Source organism: Carassius auratus, unplaced genomic scaffold (assembly GCF_003368295.1).
Source record: "Carassius auratus strain Wakin unplaced genomic scaffold, ASM336829v1 scaf_tig00017156, whole genome shotgun sequence".
In the NCBI taxonomy this organism is placed as follows: Eukaryota; Metazoa; Chordata; class Actinopteri; order Cypriniformes; family Cyprinidae; genus Carassius; species Carassius auratus.
Genome location: NW_020524747.1, coordinates 39,048 through 58,422, shown reverse-complemented (window position 1 = coordinate 58,422; position 19,375 = coordinate 39,048). Strand labels below are relative to the sequence as shown.

General features: G+C 34.9%; 1 protein-coding gene across 4 annotated transcripts in view; it reads right to left on the bottom strand.

Moving 5' to 3' along the window:
* LOC113075545 (dystrobrevin beta-like) overlaps positions 1-12,714 on the bottom strand; it is a 30,446-nt gene extending 17,732 nt beyond the window's left edge. For 3 of the 4 annotated variants that reach the window (XM_026248221.1, XM_026248222.1, XM_026248223.1), the window contains exons 1-4: positions 12,493-12,714; positions 1,256-1,320; positions 1,074-1,154; positions 170-383 (exon numbers count right to left, since the gene is read on the bottom strand). In XM_026248221.1, coding sequence (XP_026104006.1) covers positions 170-383; positions 1,074-1,154; positions 1,256-1,319 — 359 coding nt within the window. In that variant the 5' untranslated portion in view covers position 1,320; positions 12,493-12,714. Of the gene's footprint in view, positions 1-169; positions 384-1,069; positions 1,155-1,255; positions 1,321-12,492 lie in introns of those variants that run through there. The other variant, XM_026248224.1, reaches the window with a different exon arrangement.
* Between the last annotated feature and the right edge of the window lie 6,661 nt (positions 12,715-19,375).

The window sequence follows — 19,375 nt, the reverse complement described above, 5'->3', positions numbered from 1 at the left end:
TGCTACTTCATATTTTTCGGAAACCATGACACATTAGTTCTGAATTCTTTAGTTCATAAGAACAGCATTTATTTGGAATAGAACTCTTTTGTAACATTCTAAATGTCTTCAATGTTACTTTTTGATAAATTTGTCCAAACTTTGGCAAACACAGCACACACACTTTCACCTGTTGTGTGCCGCCAGCATGAAGTTGAGCAGCAGGCTGGTGTTGTGCTGGACGTTGATCTGGTGTGTGGTGGGCAGCCGTTTGTTTAGCTGCTGGTAGATGCAGGTGATGATGGTCTCCAGCCGAGCCACACTGATCTCGGTGCAGACGTCCAGCGTGTTCAGACCGTTGTCACGAAACGCCTCGATCATGTTCCACACATCCACCAGATGCACTGAGAGAGAAAACACATGAAATAGAGAGAATTACATGGTAATAAAGCTTCCCACGTCAGTCCAGATTACTCTAAACGTGGAATGAAGAACTTACTTTAAAACTTCAAACTGGAGAACAATGTTATATTAAATGATGGGGTCAAGATTTTTAATGTTTATGAAAGATGTCTCTTCTGCTCACCAAGGCCTCATTTATGTAATCAAAATACAGTAAAAACTGTAATATTGTGAAACATTATCACTTTTTTTTGTTTTCTATTTGAATATATTTTAAAAGTTATTCCTGTGATCAAAGCTGTATTTTCAGCATCATTACTCTGATCTTCAGTGTCACATGATCCTCAGAAATCATTCTAATATAAAGATTTGCTGTTTAAGAAACATTTCTGATTTTTTTCGGGGTCCCTCGAGGAACAGAAAGTTCAAATGAACAGCATTTATTTGAAATAGATATCTTTTGCAACATTATAAATGTCATTACTGTCCCTCTTGATCTATTTAATTCATCCTTGTTTAAGAAAACTAAGAAAATCGGTTACTGACGCCCAACTTATGAACAGTAGTGTATTTCTGGCTTATCTTATGTTTCTTACTAGTTGTATAGAGCTTATATTTGCACTCGCAAACAACACTGAAAATGCATATTTTGCAACATCAGTCATTTGAGTTTTGATGTGACTAATACTCACGGTTGCATTTCTTCTGAATGAATCTGAGCTTGCAGGCGGTGCGGTACGTAGACAGCCGGATGGTGTCATAATTCTGTGTCTCTGAAGAATCAAAGTCATACATTTATATTCAGATGCACTAGCTAATGAACACATGCAATAGGGGTCAAAGGTCATGTGGTGGTTGTGTGGGTGGCACTCACTCATATCTGTGAAGATCTGCTTCCTGTCGGCCATGACATTCCCTTTCCACCTGTCCTCTATCATCCTAGAGACACACAGAGAGAAATTAACCACAGGCGGGCACTTCTGATATCTTGAAACAAATGATTGCTTTCAAACTTTTCTAGAATGTAAAACTGTCACATCAAGGCCTTGATCAACGTTGATCAAGAGGATTTTTTTGCAACTAAATTTACGGAGTGAATGAATGAGTGAACAAATTACTGAATGAAAAATCCATACATTTTTGCATGATATGTATGTAACAGTGTTAGGTTTTTGTAAACCATGCATGATGTTAATGAAATATGATGGTAATGAGATTCTTGTAACATAAAATAAAACATCAATTATTTATGAATGATCTCAAGTAAAACTAGTTTAGAAATGGCACCCAATAAAGCTGGATTAAGATGATGAAAAATGATTAATTACACATTCTGATCTTAACCAAACTGTAACTAAATATAAACAAATAAAATAAAAAATTTGAAAAGAAATGCACTGGATTTCCTCTAAAATGTAAAAATTAAAAAAATTAAAAAAATTCACAAATGCAAACAAACGTGAAATTAATTGAAAATTCATATACATTTTTTTCTTTTAAACAATGATTTTTTTATTATTATTACTCAATTTAACACTATTTTATATTTAATTGTTAAATTATTATAGATTGGAAGTTAAAAAATCTGAATGGGAAAAAAGTCAAAACAGAGAAACTTTGGCAAATGCCAGATTTCAGCCCTCTTAATAATTAGAAAACACAGTGAGTTAAATATTTGCAGAGCAAGTACCAACCACCCAGAATACCCCAGGAACCAGATGTGCCAAAAACCTGTTAAAAATGACTTCTTGTGACACTCATTGACAGCTGCCACACAACTGAATTTCAGTTTCATCTTTAAGAACAGAACCACATTTCTCTCTGCTTACTGCAAAGCATTGAAGCATGTGTACACACATTCCTGCAGGGATTTGAGGGTCTCCGGAGACTTACCCATAATCCCCTGGGACACTGACAACAGATAAGTTTAACAACTCAACTAAAGCTGACATCCAAACACTCTGTAAGAAGTCATTATGTTCTTCATTCACTGTCTTCTTCAACTGTTCTGTCTTCATTAACTTTAAATCCTTTTATTTGAACGGTTTTCTGTGTGAACTCACACTCAAGTGGGAATCATTTCTCAAACAAGTCGATCCGGACGCACAGCACCTCACTGCTAAAACATTCCAGAGTCCTGAACTCACATTAACACTCATCACACAGACACACTAAAGATTATCAACACACACAAACACACCGACTTCAGCAGAAGACTGAAACTTTCATAAACAGTTTTAATCACAATGACCTTTAATGAAGAAATACAGCATCACAGGCTGTGACTTTTTTAACGTTATTTTGTGATGTTGCTGTCTAAGCATTAACAATATCTGCACTGAAAGTTGCACTGAAAGTTCGATGCAAATGGAGATTTGTCTTTTAAAATTCTGGCAATTTAATACCCACAAAAACGGTGTGTGGGGACTACAACAAGTTACTTCCCAGGTTTGTGACATAACAAACCCTGATAAACCCCGCCCCCAGGAACATGCAACAAAGTGGAACATGCAACCATGCTGCACTGCTTTAAAGAAGAGGAAGAAAAATGGACATTGGAGTGCACATCAAAATTTATTTATAAAAGAATCACGATTCTGTCTTCTAACAATTCTAATGGATTCAAAAGATTCAAAATCAATCTTCTAAAACAGCGGTTCTTTAATACTGTTCCTCACATCGCATCGCACAGTTCAATTTATACACGTATTTTCTCATAGCTATGAGGAGTGTTAAACACGGACGTGCGTGCCATTGCAGTACTGTATTAAAGGTTAAATCAGGATAAAACCATATATTAAAAGCAAACAGAAGCAGTAGCATTTACAAATAACAGCGTGTCTAAAAGTTTGAACAATACAATACAACCAGAGCACATGCCGCTGAGGTAAGGGACAGGATATTTAGACGCGCACTAGATGTGGTTGAGCCAATCACAAAACACTGGGCTAAGCTAACCAATCAGGGCCCATCGTGTATTTCTGAGGGAGGGGCTTCATAAAAGCAGGAAATGATCAGTGCGTTTATAGGAGAAGGGAGAGAACGGTGTGGAAAGGTAAATTATGTGAAAAATAATGTTTATTTTTTTAAACTAAGCCCCTTTCACACTGAGATTTTGGATAATACATGGGTAATGCGTCCCAGCAATTGTTCCCGGATCATTAGATTTTGGTTCATTCACACTGCCAGTGATTTCCCAGAATCTGTGCATGCGTTCACACACAACCCGTAAAGGGGATGTGACTTGTAATGCACGAGTTAAAAACGCTGGGCATGTTAATTTTCACTTAAGCTAGCGAACGATCTCAGCTTCAGTGCGGATAGTGAGGAGCTTCATTACAGTTTGCACTTTAATATTTTCATTGCGAATGTTGATCTTTCTTCAAAATACCCGGTAAAAGAGTCACACAATAATGCGACACACCCTTCACGGCATTGGTTTGGGCTTTTGTTCACACAGAGCTTGTTACGGGACTGAACCCAGCAATATTACTAGGTCCACAACGCAGGATCAATCCCAGGATGTGTTTGTGTTCACACAGAAGGCAATCCGGCAATGTTCCGGCAATTTTCCTAGAAAATCAAGCCTAGAAAAAAAAATAGCCAACCACCCCTTTAAGAGGAAACAACAGGCATTAATGTCACATTAATCACACATTAATCAAAGCAATAGTCCAATACATCTGACTCCTACACGGTTTAAAAATCTAGGTGCAGAAAATAAAAAATAAAAATAAAAAACTAATATGTAATATATAATATAATATCTAAAATATATAAATATAATATATAAAATTAGTTTACAATATTTCAAATAATACAAACATATATATATATATATATATATATATATATATATATATTTTTTTTTTTTTTTTAGGCCTTGATACACACACAAATATATATTTGCATTTTATAAAATGTTTTAATTATATATAATAGCATTTATGCAGATGCTAATATTTAGTAGTTTTTTTGTGCAGACACTTTTAAGTAACTTTTAGATCCATGCATTTTATGCACTCAGTGGGAAACTGGTGTTGAAGCCTGGTGTTGCCATACATGAGATACAGGGAAGAGATGATTCTATTTCTATTTTAAGGCGAATGACTAAACTGACATTTGATGCATGACTCCACAAACAGCACACAATTCTCATGAGAAATGGGTTGAGGTGAAGAAACCAAGCCATAATGCCAGGTGATGCATCACAGAAACACACCCCAGATGTCTAATTTATTTTTTAATTATTTGATCCATTTCAGCTTCACTTCAGTATTAAACAGCGGCTGGAGTTTACTATTAATTAACTCACCGTCTCTGTCTCTGCACAAGCACAAACACAAACACCCTCAAAGTGGAAGTAGAGGAGGAGTCACACAGGCGGGTGGCAGTGACTATTCCTGTCAGCCGCCCAAACACATGACCTTTCACTCACACACTATAAGTGGAAAACAATTATGTAAAGGCACCATATGAGGCGTGTGTGTGTGGTCAGACAGATTTTAGCTTGTGCTGATGCAGTTCATTCTCGAACCTCCATTCATACCTGCATTCAGTTCAGAATCGAAGCCAGAGTTGTGCTGCTCAGCTCACTTCAGACATCACGGCCCCTTCGAGACCAAACCAGAACAGAATGCTGCTATACTCACACTGACTAATGCTCTCAGATATTAATATTACAGCCAGATATTAATAATACAGCCAGATTGATACTATTGGTTCCCTGCTGTGAGCAGTTATGAAACAACAGCTACAGTCCAAAGCTCAACAAAAATGTTTTTTACTTGACATGCCAACATTAATAGAGCCAACACACACAAAAAAAAAAATATTATGTTTATATAACTATAACACATTTCCTTATTTGTATCAGAAATATATACTGAAAATAAATGTAAAACAATTATTGTACATAATATTATAACTTGCTCCACATTGGGTGGTTTCTTTGTCTCCATGTCGTGCATATACCTTACATTTATATATATATATATATATATATATATATATATATATGTGTGTGTGTGTGTGTGTATATACATTTGTATGCATATATTATGTACCAATTATGTTTTCAATATTTAAAAAACATTTTAAATAACTGCATGACTGTGTGTGTGTGTGTATATATATATATATATATATATATATATATATATTTTTTTTTTTTTTTTACTGCACAAAAATATAAGATAACAATCTGAATACATTCATTTTTAAATATTTAATACATATAAAAAATCCAATACATTATATTGTTTACAAGTTGCAAAACCTCCATGACAGATGTAAATTCGTAAATGTTGCTTCACAAAAAAATGCAAGTGGTGCAAAACATTACTGATTTAAAAAAAATGATCAAACCATCTTAATTGATGCTTGCAAGGCTTGCACAACAATTTTTTAGCAATCTCAAAACCTCATCTTGCAGCTAGATAACATTACATTGGTGTCAAACTGTCTTCAGATTAGTGGTTTACCGATATATTGCCAAGGCCGATATACCGGCAGACATCTGGCCAAAGTTCAAGGGACTTTTATTTTGATGGTCCATAGTAATTGAATGCTTTAACTCGTAATTTCAAATTATGCTGCGCTTTATGCATTTGCCCACTGTCATATTAATGTCATTTTCTCTGTGTTCTGTGTGTAAAATGAGTGTTACATTGGCTTTAATTGAAAAATATGATTCCCAATGCACAAAAACTATCCAGAATATCAAGCGCCCTGTTGGTTAGAGTTTACTTCCTTTTTAATTATATTTTTATTAAATATTTTATTTGTGAAAAATACTTTGTCATCTAAAGTATGTTTATTTTACACATTTATTTTTAATTAATTGTCAAAGGATTAGAAAAATTTATTAAATATTAATAAAAAAATTTTTTTAATTATATCAGCTTTATATCCGTTGTCGGCCCCCTGCTTTGCAAAATATTGGCATCGGCAGTCAAGAAAAAAAAAAAAAAAAACAATATCGGTCGACAACTACTTCAGATGACTGTAGTAATGTTGAAGACACCACAGAACACCAAATGTTTAAGTTAGCAATAAAAACACATTTTCATAATCAATAAAACTTTGGAAAGCAAAAACGCAAACGCTCGCCCGACATTAATTTTTCAACCTGCCTGAAACAGGTTTCCACCTGTTAGAGTAAGTGTGTGTGGCACAATATTTAAAAGGAATAATTACTATTAATTTATCAGCTGGTTTGTAACTCTTTGCAGTAGCAGCAGAGTATGACTGTGTTATGGAAACATTTACCACAGTAACATTTTCTATGACGACCACAACTGACAGCACCATCTGCCTGTTTAAACACCACACATGCTTAAATACTGTGTGTATATTTAGCATCTTTTAAGTGTCTTAATTAATCATCTGAAGATATTTTTTATTCGTTTATTTAGGAGTTTGTGTTCTTTTCTTCGTCTGCCAGCTCATATCAGTTTCTCTCTGGCGTGATGTGAGGCAAATGATTGAATATCTACACTAGGGAGATCAACAAAGCCTTCGGACGGTTCCCGCAGACAGCAGCCTTAATCTCTCTTTCAGACACTCCTCTGTTCTCCATCAGCGTCTTTCTCTCATGCAGCTCAATGTCTTTGTGCACAAAAATAAGATCAAACTCAGCAGAGACATGACAGAGCACAGGAGAGACTGTGTGTTTGTGTTTCACAGGACTGGCATCAGCTCTGTTTGCATTTTGTACAGAGACAAATAAAGCCGACGAGCCCAGAAGTTAAACACACTGAAATGCAGGATAACTAATGAAAGCTGTCAAGAACACATCCGGCTCTATTTCACCACAAAGTCAGATAAGAATAAGAAGCTGATATTTTTTGGTTAACACTGGTAATATGCATGCTGATTTAAATTACATAAACAACATTTTTTGCTTAAAAAAAAAATAAGAAGAAAATCCAAAAAGTTAAGTAAAACATCCAGATCCATTACAATAATGCGAAATTGTCATGAAAGTAATGCCATAAAAGCAAAAATAAGTAAATAAAAGCACAATAAATGAATAAGTGTATACACACAAACACATATATGTATGTAATTTATCAAAGCAAATCCATTCATTTTTACGATACAATTGATTTCTAAGCTGTTTAGTTTAGTTCAAGTGTTTCTGTAAGAAAGATTTGAAAATCCTGTAAATAGAATAAATGGAAAATATGCTTCCAGTACCAAGCACACTAAAAAAAGAACATGATCCCAACATCATCTTCATAAATAAATAAATAAACTGTTGTAAATAAAGGCCAACAGTTCTTTCTGAGGAGGTCATCAACAGGTGCATCTGGATTAAACCTATTCGACCTAGTAAAATTTCATTAGTGTGTTAAGGTGGTCACGAACTGAGAAATCAAAATCCCCTTGATCTTTTGACATTTTAGAGGTCATTGTACTATAAAAACATCCTGAAATTTTAGAACTCAAAACTAAATTGGTTTAAAAACCGCTTATATTGAAGTTGATCTGCCAAACGACAGCTTGTGGAATGTGCCACTTCATGATCTAACAGTGTTTCTAAACCCCGCCTCCGCAGACGGTGGTCAAAGCCTGCTTCTACATCACTGTCTGTTTAGCCCCGCCCACCAATTCTACATCACTGCCTGTTTAGCCCCACCCACGGATTAACACATGTAGTGTAAATAACGAGAGCAGCGAATGCAGGCCTACACAGAAACCAAACGATAAAGATGCTCTGAAGAAAACAAGCTGAGAAAAAAGTCTTTGCATCTCCTTCCTTCTGAAAGAGTGGATAAACTTTCGTTCAAATGAAGATCTAGATTGTGTCAGTAAGAACTTAGTCTTTTGTTCCCCTCATTTTTCTGTGGATTTGTTTACAAACAAAGCACAATTCAACACAGGATTTTCTGAAAAATTTAAACAAAAAGAGGATGCTGTGGCGAATATAACGTATCGGAGTCATCTGACAGTAATGTAGCAAGACAGAAAATAGCCTATTTGGGGGGCTTGAAAATGCTTGAAACAGGTTTCAAAGGGCATGTTTTTGAAAACAATAAGATTATCCTCTCATGTAAACTATAAAATGCAAATGTGAATATGAATATGGTGACAAAAAAAAGAAGTCTTGATATTTTCTTTCATTTTGTTGATAATTAGACAGTAGATATTTTGTTTGTGTGTGTTACTGTGCTTGCCATGGACAGCTGACTCCCAAAGCTTTTGATATTTTTCAAATTCTCTGCATTGGTTAGTTTGCAGGAGTAACAGAAATTAACTATTCCAATGAGTTTAAATATTTTTTACCTTTTATTCTTAAATATGATCAATAAATTCAAGCAGTAAAACGCAATAAAGCTTTTACCAATCAAATGTAATTAGAATCTGAAGCTTTATTTAGATGCATTCACAGCCTGTATAATCACTGCATGAGTGAGTCATTGAATCATTCATTCAACTGATTTGTTCAAACGGCTGATTGATTCAGTAAAGAAACACTTTCGTGTGTCGCTTAGAGATGAAAAACAATTCTACTGCGGCTTTGTTTGGAACTATTTTTGTTGTAGAAATACAGAAAAAAACAAGAACTCTTGTGTGTAAAATGTAAGTCACTTAATATGAACTTTTCATTTATTAAGCTGTTCATCAAATCAATATCACATTTGCAATAATGCTGATATTTGGATTAAAACATCACTCTTTGTGTGCCTGTTAACTGTCACCCCGTCCCGAGTACGGGACGCCTATGTTGACTATACTATATTACAATCAAATCTAATCTAATCTTGACAAACTATATATTGTTGGAAAGGTGTAAGACTCCCAAATATATATTTTACCAATATTTTTTGTTAACAATTGTGTAGGAAAAGTAATATATTAATTTATGACAAGAGTGCACCCTTAGAAATCTACATTACAAAAGGAGCTTTGACCTTTGTTTAAAAAAAAGACTTGCTAGTTGCCTTTTTCTCTATCACTTTTTAGAAATCATCAGAAGTTATACATCACTTGAAAACATAAAATCTCAAAATTCATCCTTTAAAACCCATTGTAAAATCAGACATTGCATTACCATGTAAATGGTACATCAAAATCATGTTACAAAATGTTTTCAGTCATGAATTATAAAAATTTTGGTTTATATCATGCACATTCAAGTCTATCTTCAAAAACGTGAGTGACAGTTAAGGGGTTTTAAGTCAGATGATATAAATATAAAAGAAGGGCATTCTTGCCCCCTTATCTTGACTTTTAGGGGAATTTTAAGACAGGATTAGGCCATTGTTCAATGAGGACATTTAAATATTTTTTATAAATGTGCCTTACAAAAAAAAACATTACTCGTGTGAATCTTGAGGTAAGATCAGTAAGTGCACGTTTCTTTCAAGCCCCTTTCACACTGCGATTCCGGCAAATACACGGGTAAAGTGTTCCGGCAATTGTTCCCGGTCACTAGGTTTTGCACTTTCACAATGCCAGTGATTACACGGTATATGTGCATGCTTTCACACACAACCCGTGAAGATCCCGTAACGACACGTGACATCAGGGTGTGACGTGTAATGTACGAGTTGAAAACGTTAGGCACGTTATACTTTCGCTGAAGCTAAAACTAACTGATCTCTGCTTCATTACAGTTTGCACATATTTATATTTTTTGTTGCGAATGTTGACCTTCCTTCAAAACAGCCGGTAAAAGAGTCGCGCGATAACGTGCGTCATCACTACAATACGGCATTAGATCTGGCTTTTGTTCACACAGCGCTCGTCCCGGGACTGAACCCGGCAATGTTACTATGTCCCCGACCCGGGTTCAATGCCGGAATCAATCCCGGGACGTGTTTGCTTTCACACAGAAGGCGACCCAGCAATGTTCCAGCAATTTGCCGGGTCCGACGTGCAGTGTGAAAGGGGCTTTTCAGTCGAAACAGCTCAGACGTAAATTTTAGTCTATGACTAGGCTTAGGCCTTTTCTGTGAAACTGGGGGTAAATGTATTTTAATAGACTAAATGAGTGAACTCTAAATGTGCTCGCGCAGTAGTCTAATCTACATCATGTGGTGTATGTGTGCGTTCTATGGTTGTACTAACGTACTAGATAATATAAAATCGCACTTTGTTTAACAATATTTACAATATTATTGTAGACCAGTGGTACTCCAGGACTGGAATTGAGAACAGTTGTTGTAAACCAGGGGCGTCAAACTCTATTCCTGGTTCCGACCCTGCTCCAACACACATACCATGTAGTTTTCAAATAATCCTGAATGGCTTGATTAGTTAAATCAGGTGTGTTTAGTTAGGGTTGAATCTAAACCCTGCATGGCTCTGGCCCTCCAGGAGTTGAGTTTGACACCCCTGTTGTAGATGATTTGCATCGCACTGGCATGCATTATACAGTGTTTTAGACTTTTTCACGGATCAGTGTGAATAAGGGATTGTTTTGACAACATTGTTATCTATGCACAAAACTTTTCAGAAAATGGAAATAAAAAAACTATTCAGTTCTATAGTAAATAATTGTCAGAGAAACATACCCTAAATGAGGACAGGATTTTCATTTTTGGCTGAACTGACCCTTTAAAGGTTCAAGACGTTCTGCAGACTGTACAATGACGTCACAATCAATATAAATGAACACACACCTTTTAGGGTCTGCTGGTTTGTATGATTCATTTATTAAGTCCTAATTCTGGAAAAGGCCATCGGTATGTCTGAATGCCACTGTAAATATGGACATGCATGCATCTGTGTGTGTGTGTGTGTGGCAGGTAGGCAGAATATTCTATGAAGGGGACAAACATTCCAAGGATTCCGGATCTCAAACCTCCGTTAACCTCCATGTGTGTGTATGTCAGTGTGTGTGTGTGTGCGTGTGTGTGTGTGAGGGAGCTTTTACTCAGGTCACTTGAATAAATGGATTTCAAACACTTTGTTATAAGAAGCAGCAGGGGGGCATTCACTCACTCACACACACACACACACACACACACACACACACTCTGAAGCATGAAGACACACTATGGCTATTTTTGCCTCGGTGACGACTTCAGCTTTCTCTGGTCTGGTATAAACATGCACAAACATGATCTTTTAAACTCACAGATAACGTCACTTTCAACTTTTTCTGGTCTTATTGTGTCTGAATCCAAAGAGAAACACCGTCTGTTATCTTCTGTTAAAAGTTAATAACTTGCTCGGTCTTATATTGTATTTCACTAGAGCATGTTACAGCCCCTCACAAAAAGTACCATGGCATTACCATGCTATTTAGGACACCATCATTATGGTAGCAGCATCGATTTCTTCCAAGTATCACATAAATAACTTTAGGTTAATACTTTATGTACACTATGGTCTCACTGTATATTAATAAAGAGGTTTAATTTCTTTTAATTTTTTTTTTTTTTTTTTGGACATGGCACCATGGTATTTTTGGAAATATCCCAGAATAGCACCAGGTAAATACATAAGATGAATTTCAGCACCAATGGATAAGGTATATCGTGGTCTACAATAGTACTTTTTTGTAAACAATGTAACTATTACAAAGTAATTAAAAGAAACGAGTGGTAAAACTACGCTGTTTTTTTGCCAAAGCCTTTTACTGTCGTTTTTGAGTTTCTCAATCTGACTTCCTGCGGAAACACAAGAAAACACACATATACTAGCAGCAAAATTTCCCATAAACACACAAGTACAGAAGAAGAGCTCAAATCTCTGTGAACCCCTGAAGTTGCAGTTTCAAGATGTTTCACGTTTGTTGTTTTCGCTGAACGGAAACGGTTTCGACTGCAGGAACAGACGCCTTTCTTTTCTAAATCGATCCACACTGAAACAGACCCCGAATCTACACGTGCATGTGTGTTACAGGACTTAGCAAACACCAAGACTTTATTTCTTTAAGTTAGAATAATGAAGAGATGAAAGCGAGCAGCCATGTTGTTAAACATTAACTCCATCTTCACCTCAGTCACTCTTTCCTGCATATACGAGTACTTTTTTTTTACGGTTTATAGTGTTACATTATTATTTAAAGCGTTGTATTGTCGTGTATAGTTGTAGGTTTTGGTTTGTAGCTGTGTGTTTAGTGAAGTGAAGAACAGAAGTTCGGTTTTGACTCACCGGAGCGAATTTCCGCCGCTGTGATACCGTTAAAACCCTCCCAAATTCAGACTCTCATCTCAGCCTGTGGATTCTCGTTAGATTGTATCATTGTATCCGATGATTCAGTGCAGTTGAGTCACGATTCATTCACGAGATCTCCGGTGTAACGACAGACCGGCTCTGTGTGATATCGCCATACTGGAGTAAGTCAGAGTCAAGGAACTCTCTCTCTCTCTCTCTCTCTCTCTCTCTCTCTCTCTCTCTCTCTCTCTCTCCCTCTCTCTGCAAAAGCACGACACTATGTTGCACTCAGCACAGTATTTACACATAATATTACCACATTGGAGAAATTATACATAATATAATATCATAAACAATAATAATAAAAATTTTGATTTTGTAAATATTGTATATATATATATATATATATATATATATATATATATATATATATATATATATAAACTATTTTATATGTAAATAGCCTGTATATATTTATCATCTTATATTATGTAACATTTATAATAATACAATTTATTTAAATGTTTGTAAATAATTAATTATTAAATTTGCATTCTTATTTTATGAAATAATTTTTTTATTTTAAATATTGTAAATATAAATTATAATATTATATATGATATGTTGTACAATAATAATATTATCTATCTATCTATCTATCTATCTATCTATCTATCTATCTATCTATCTATCTATTGTAAATAATGTTGTTTGTTATTTTATTAAATTATTTATTTATTAACTATTATTTATTACATTTACATTTTTATTTTATTAAATGTTTAATTTTTAAATGCTGTAAACATAAATTATTATACATAATACTTATAAAACAATAATAAAAAATACAGTTCAATCTATCTATCTATCTATACATTGTTTTACAAGTTTTAATTTATTTTATTAAAATCATATAAAATGTAATATTTATTTCTTGAAACAGTTGTTTATTTATTTTATATATGTATATATATAATATACGTGTGTGTGTGTGTGTGTGTGTGTGTGTGTGTGTGTGTAATTCAGTAATTCAGTCTATCTATATTGTATCTATTTTACTTTTATTAAATTTTAAGTTTTTTCATTACATTTTTAATTTTATTTAATTTTAAATTAAATTGATATTTGAAATATTATAATATTTATTTATAAATTGTATAATATATCATCAAATATAATCAATCAATGTTTATACAAATATATTTGGAGCTATTGAAAATGTTGGCAGTTCATGTGAAAATTATTATTTTTATTTTTGTTGATCCCATTTTTGTAGCCCCATGCACCTTCATAACTCCTCACAACGGTGAACCAGTAATATATTATTAATATCAGACAGTATTAATACTAATATCTGATATTATCCTGTTCTGCTTTAGTTTTCGAGAGGCTTATAATGTAAGCAGATATACCAGAAGTTGCAATCCATTATGCAAAATAATTGTATTACAAACCTGCTCTCATTTGCATTCTTTTATGAAAATCAAATGCATGTTATTTGGAATGTCCATGATTCATAGATCATATTTACACAATTTTTCAACAAGTCTGAAGCCATACACTAGTTTAAAAGTACCATTTTTGCTGAACACAAGAGTGAATGACATGAGAACTACAGCGGATGGGAAGATTATTAGGGAATTAATATAATGCTATCATAGGCCTTGAAAAATAGCAAACAAGTCAATGCTTATACAGTGTATAGCATTCGTTACTGCCTAAGGACATGTTTCCTAGAATCTACCTTTGTGTTTCACAGGAGAAAGAACATAAAACAGGGTTGGAGCAACATGAGAGTATTTTGTGGTGAACTCTTCCTCTCTGTGTGTAAAGCATGATGTCAGAGCTCACCCACCCGTGAGATATGTTTAGATTCAAGGACCAGACTAATGACTGAGGTGACAGAGACATCCATGTTTAACAAACTTATATCTGAACTTATGTTTATCAGACCACCTGAGACACAGGACACAGCGAAACAGCCTCAGAATAACACAAATCAAACATCTGAGGATCTAGAGGACACCGAACACAACTGTTCCTTCTGTTATGAAAACAAATTCCTCGTATGTGTGAACATACCTGCCAATAAAGCTCATTCTGATTCTGATTCTGAAAACAGTGGAGAGTTACTTCATTATTATTTCATTTATTTGATAAAATTACATATTTTATATGTAAATACTTATTTAATAATATTTATAACATTTATTATCAAACATCTTCTGATACAAATAAGCAAATATGCTGTCAAAATCTAAAATATTAAATGTGTATGTACTATATATATATATATATATATATATATATATATATATATATATATATATATATATATATATATATTTTTTTTTTTTTTTTTTTTATTATTATTATTATTATTATTATTTTGGGGTGCTGTTCAATTTGTTTTGTCAAGCCCTTTTTATGTAGTCACTCTATTGTGAACCAATAGTATATTATTAATATATCTTTCTCTCTCACTCTCTCTATATCTATATATATATCCTTGTAGTCTTTTAATTTTTTTATTCATTCATCTGACTGAGAGCCTGCTTGATTATTATTTATTATTTGGGTAATATAAATAAGTAAATAGAGTTTTAAAATATATAATTTATTTTAAAATAATATATAATCCCCTTTATCCATTTTGGAAAAATGAAATCATGAAAGATTGTAATAGTAAATGTTTGATTTCACTTTTATATAACATGTTTGTCGGATCTCAGGAGTCTATTTAGAGGCATGGATGAAGGACCTCAATGAGGAGATTTCAATGAATGATTGCAGAGCTACATGTTAAAGGGGGGGTGAAATGCTCGTTTTCACTCAATATCATGTTAATCCTCTAATCCTATAGAGTAGTACTGCATCCTTCATAACTCCAAAAAGTCTTTGGTTTTATTATATTCATAAGAGAAAGATAGTCTGTACCGATTTTACCCGGAAAAACACGACCGGCTGGAGGCGTGACGTGTGGGCGGAGCTAAAGAATCACGAGCGCGAATATGCTTTTGCGTTGAGAGCATGTGGAAGCTGTGACATTACCGTGAGGGAAAAAAACATCCAAAACAAACCATGGCTAACAGTCAGATTCTGCATATATTTATGATCCAGAATCAGATCCAGAGGCTGAAATTTAACAAGAGCAGCATCAGCAACAGCGTCTCTATGTGGTATGTACTGAAACTGTATATATTTGCTTAGCGGTTTTGGAAAATGACTAAGTTCCACTTTGTCGTCTTTTTAAAAAAAAAAACATTTTAAGGTGTACATGTGGAAAGTGCAGTTTGATGACAACATCGCATGTTGTTTACTTGATGTGCTTACGCACTGATAGCTAAGTTAACAACACAGAGATATTTGAAGCAGTTTTACTCACCGCCTGCGGTTCCAACACACGATCGTGACCCTTTTTCGTTGGGATTGCATCATCCTTAAGAAATAAACGATGTGCAAATCCGTCGTCAAACTGGGCCTTGTTTGTAAAACAAGCATCTTCGAAATGCAGGGAACAAACACTTGCACAACTCCGTTGATGCTCTGTAAAAATAAAATCCATCCACTGGTCCCTTTAATTCTTTTTCTCTTTTGGTAATCTGTGCAGGGTTGTCTTGCCCTGGCAACCAAAAACACACTTCTTTTGTGACATTTCGCGACACTCTCGCTCTGATCAGTGAATGTCTTCCGGCAGAAGTGCGTCAGGACCCATATAAGGAAATTCCGCTCCATCAAACGTCACACAGACCCATACTCGACTTTCCAAAACTTGTGACAAAGCAGAAGGAGTATTTTTGGAACAGAAATACTCCTTCAAACGTACAACTTAATTTTTGAAACTTTGTCCATGTTTAGCATGGGAATCCAACTCTTTAACAGTGTAAAAAACTCAGTATGCATGAAATAGCATTTCACCCCCCCCTTTAAAATATAGCTACATTTTGAAAGTGGGCAGTAGCCACACCCACCAGCATTAGGCACAGGCTTAAGGATTGGCCACACCCCTAATGTACATCAATGGTTGAAACCTGACCGGTGAAAATAACTGTGTGTCTTTTGCTCCTCCTTCTCTGAGGTTTCACCATTCATTCTGTGATACATGATATTACTACTTTTGAACACAGGTCATTAATCACAGTCCTCCTGCCTTTATTCTCTCCGTGGCCCAGCACACAATCTCTCTCTTGTGTGTTTTCTTGCTGTTGTGTCTCACTGTCTCTTCCTGTCTCTCTCTCTCTCTCTCTCTCTCTCTCTAGTGAATCATTATCTCAGTACCCACAAAATACATCAACACAAAATAAGATTTCTGCATAAATAAAAAATTATTTATTTACAGAAATCTTTCTCCAGAGAGTAGTGCTTTATTTAAAAGAACTGTAAGCTTGATGTCCCCGGAGGAGTTTATTTCTGTGTGTCCGTGACATATTAGAAGGCCGGGAACTCTTGTAGTGTTAAACCTGTGATCAGGTGGACAGAGATATAAACAGTTTCCCAGAGGAGTTGAACATTAACTGTCCCGCTGCCCATAAATCGATGATTTCCAAGGGTTTGGTGCAGTAAACTTTGACTCTTCAAGGAACTCTCTTGCAGACGCTCTTGTGCAGAAAGGGCTTTAGCTTCACAAATGAAGCTGGAGATGCAAACATGTTATCTACTTGGAGTATAAATACAGTACTACTGTAAGCAAATAAACAGTGGTTTACATTATTATAATGATAGATGATCAGCTGTAAATTAGTTCGTAATGTACTGATTGGGACCCTAAATATTCTGTTTTGTCCACCATACAATCCTGATTAACTTGAAGATGTATAATATGCGCAGCCAAAGACATTAATTCGCTTGTTGTTAGCCAATAAACTTCAATATAACTAGTTTCATCATTTTTAAAGAAAGGAGTGTGAACTGGTACTTAATGCGCTTTAATTTAAATGCTAAATTTTGAATTAAAATTTATTAATTCTTTGTATTTTATTATTATTATTATTATTATTATTATTATTAAATAATTGTAAAATAATTCTTTATTTTTAAATTCTAAATATAAATACAAAATTTAAATTTTCAAATATATTCATTATTTTTAAATAATTATAGATTACTAGTTTCCTCGTGTTTATAGAAAGGAGTGTGTACTGGTATAATGCACTTAAATTTTAAATGTAAATTTTGAATTTTCAATGAAAAATATACTAATTATTTTAAATAATAATAAATACCAGCTAAACCAGATGAACAGCAGGCCTTTTTACACCAGCAAACCAGTTAAGGCTTGTTAAAGATTTTATTTTCAACAAGATATATAAACTTAATTAATAAACAGTATTAATAAATTAAGAAATTCCTAGTTTTATGTTGGAAATCTATATATATACATATATATATATATATATATATATATATATATATATATATATATATATATGTGTGTGTGTGTGTGTGTGTGTGTGTGTGTGTGTGTGTGTGTTACAGATCTGTGTCTGAAAGCAAAAACAGGCGAGAATCTCTTCATGAACAGCAGTCGGTGTGTTTTATCCAGCAGGGGGCGCTGTGATTTACAGTAAAAGTAAACACACCACACTCTCAGCCCATTACTATAAAATTATTACGTGATCTTTCAAATTAAAATTACAATAAAACAGGGCCTGAAGTGTGAAATTGAGCATTTCCGGTGTGAGTGCACTCCTTTCTAAAGAGTCGATCATGAAACCAACCTGCACAAGTGTTTAGTGAGCGATCCTTTAGTTGCTGAAGTGAGACTGATGAAAGGGAAATGACCTGCATGTAGGTTAAACAGAACTCAACACCAGCACACCACACACAACCTCCAGCCTCCCCGGTTAACCGTAACGGAAGGTGCCGTGTTTAATATTCAGCCATATACTGTAAACCTCCATCAGACTGAGAGAGAGGGAAACTGTCTTACCCGTGCCCTCAATCTGACAACCGATGTGACTACAAAACACTTGAGCCGAAATCACTTCAAAGGTCTGCCTAAGATTTCTTTAGTTTTAGTTTTTGTGACAGTAAAAACATTTATTTCTATTTTGTACTTTCTATTTATTATTCTGGAAAAACATCACATTTTCAGCAAAAACTGTGCCTGTCTTAAGAGCAGCTTCAAGTTTCAATGCAAGAAAATATGATAGAGACCCATACTCAGAATTTGTGCTCTGCATTTAACCCATCCAAAGTGCACACACACAGCAGTGAACACACACACCTGGAGCAGTGGGCAGCCATTTATGCTGTATCACCCGGGGAGCAGTTTGGGGTTCGGTGCCTTGCTCATAGGCACCTCAGTCATGGTATTGCCGGCCAGAGACTCGAACCCACAACCCTAGGGTTGAGAGTCAAACTCTCTTCCCCGAAGTAATCGAGCCAGCCAGGAGTCGAACCTAGAATCTTCTGATCTGTAGTCAGATGCGTTATCCATTGCGCCAACGCCAAGGCCGGCTAAGTAGGTGAATTGATCGTTGTTAGTACAGATACCTGTGGACTGAATCACTGGCCATCACCATCTCAGTCAAGCAGAACTGAGCCACGTTCTCCAGGATATGATCAGCAGACTTACTCAGTACCGTCAGCAGATCTCCAGTGACACAGTCATCCATGAGCAGAAGACCAGAGACACACAACGAGAATGAACAGACAGCACTGTACATCTGACAAACACCAGATCACTGATCCATGAGCACTGGAACACAACAGACTACAGAACTGAATCATGTGTCAAGAATCATTCTGAATTCATCTTTTCACCTGTTTTGTTCATCTGCTTCTCCAATTTGCTCTTTTACATTTACATTTGATCTATAGCATATCACAAACTATTTATAATATAGTGAATTAAGCTACAAACTTGATCATAATGCAC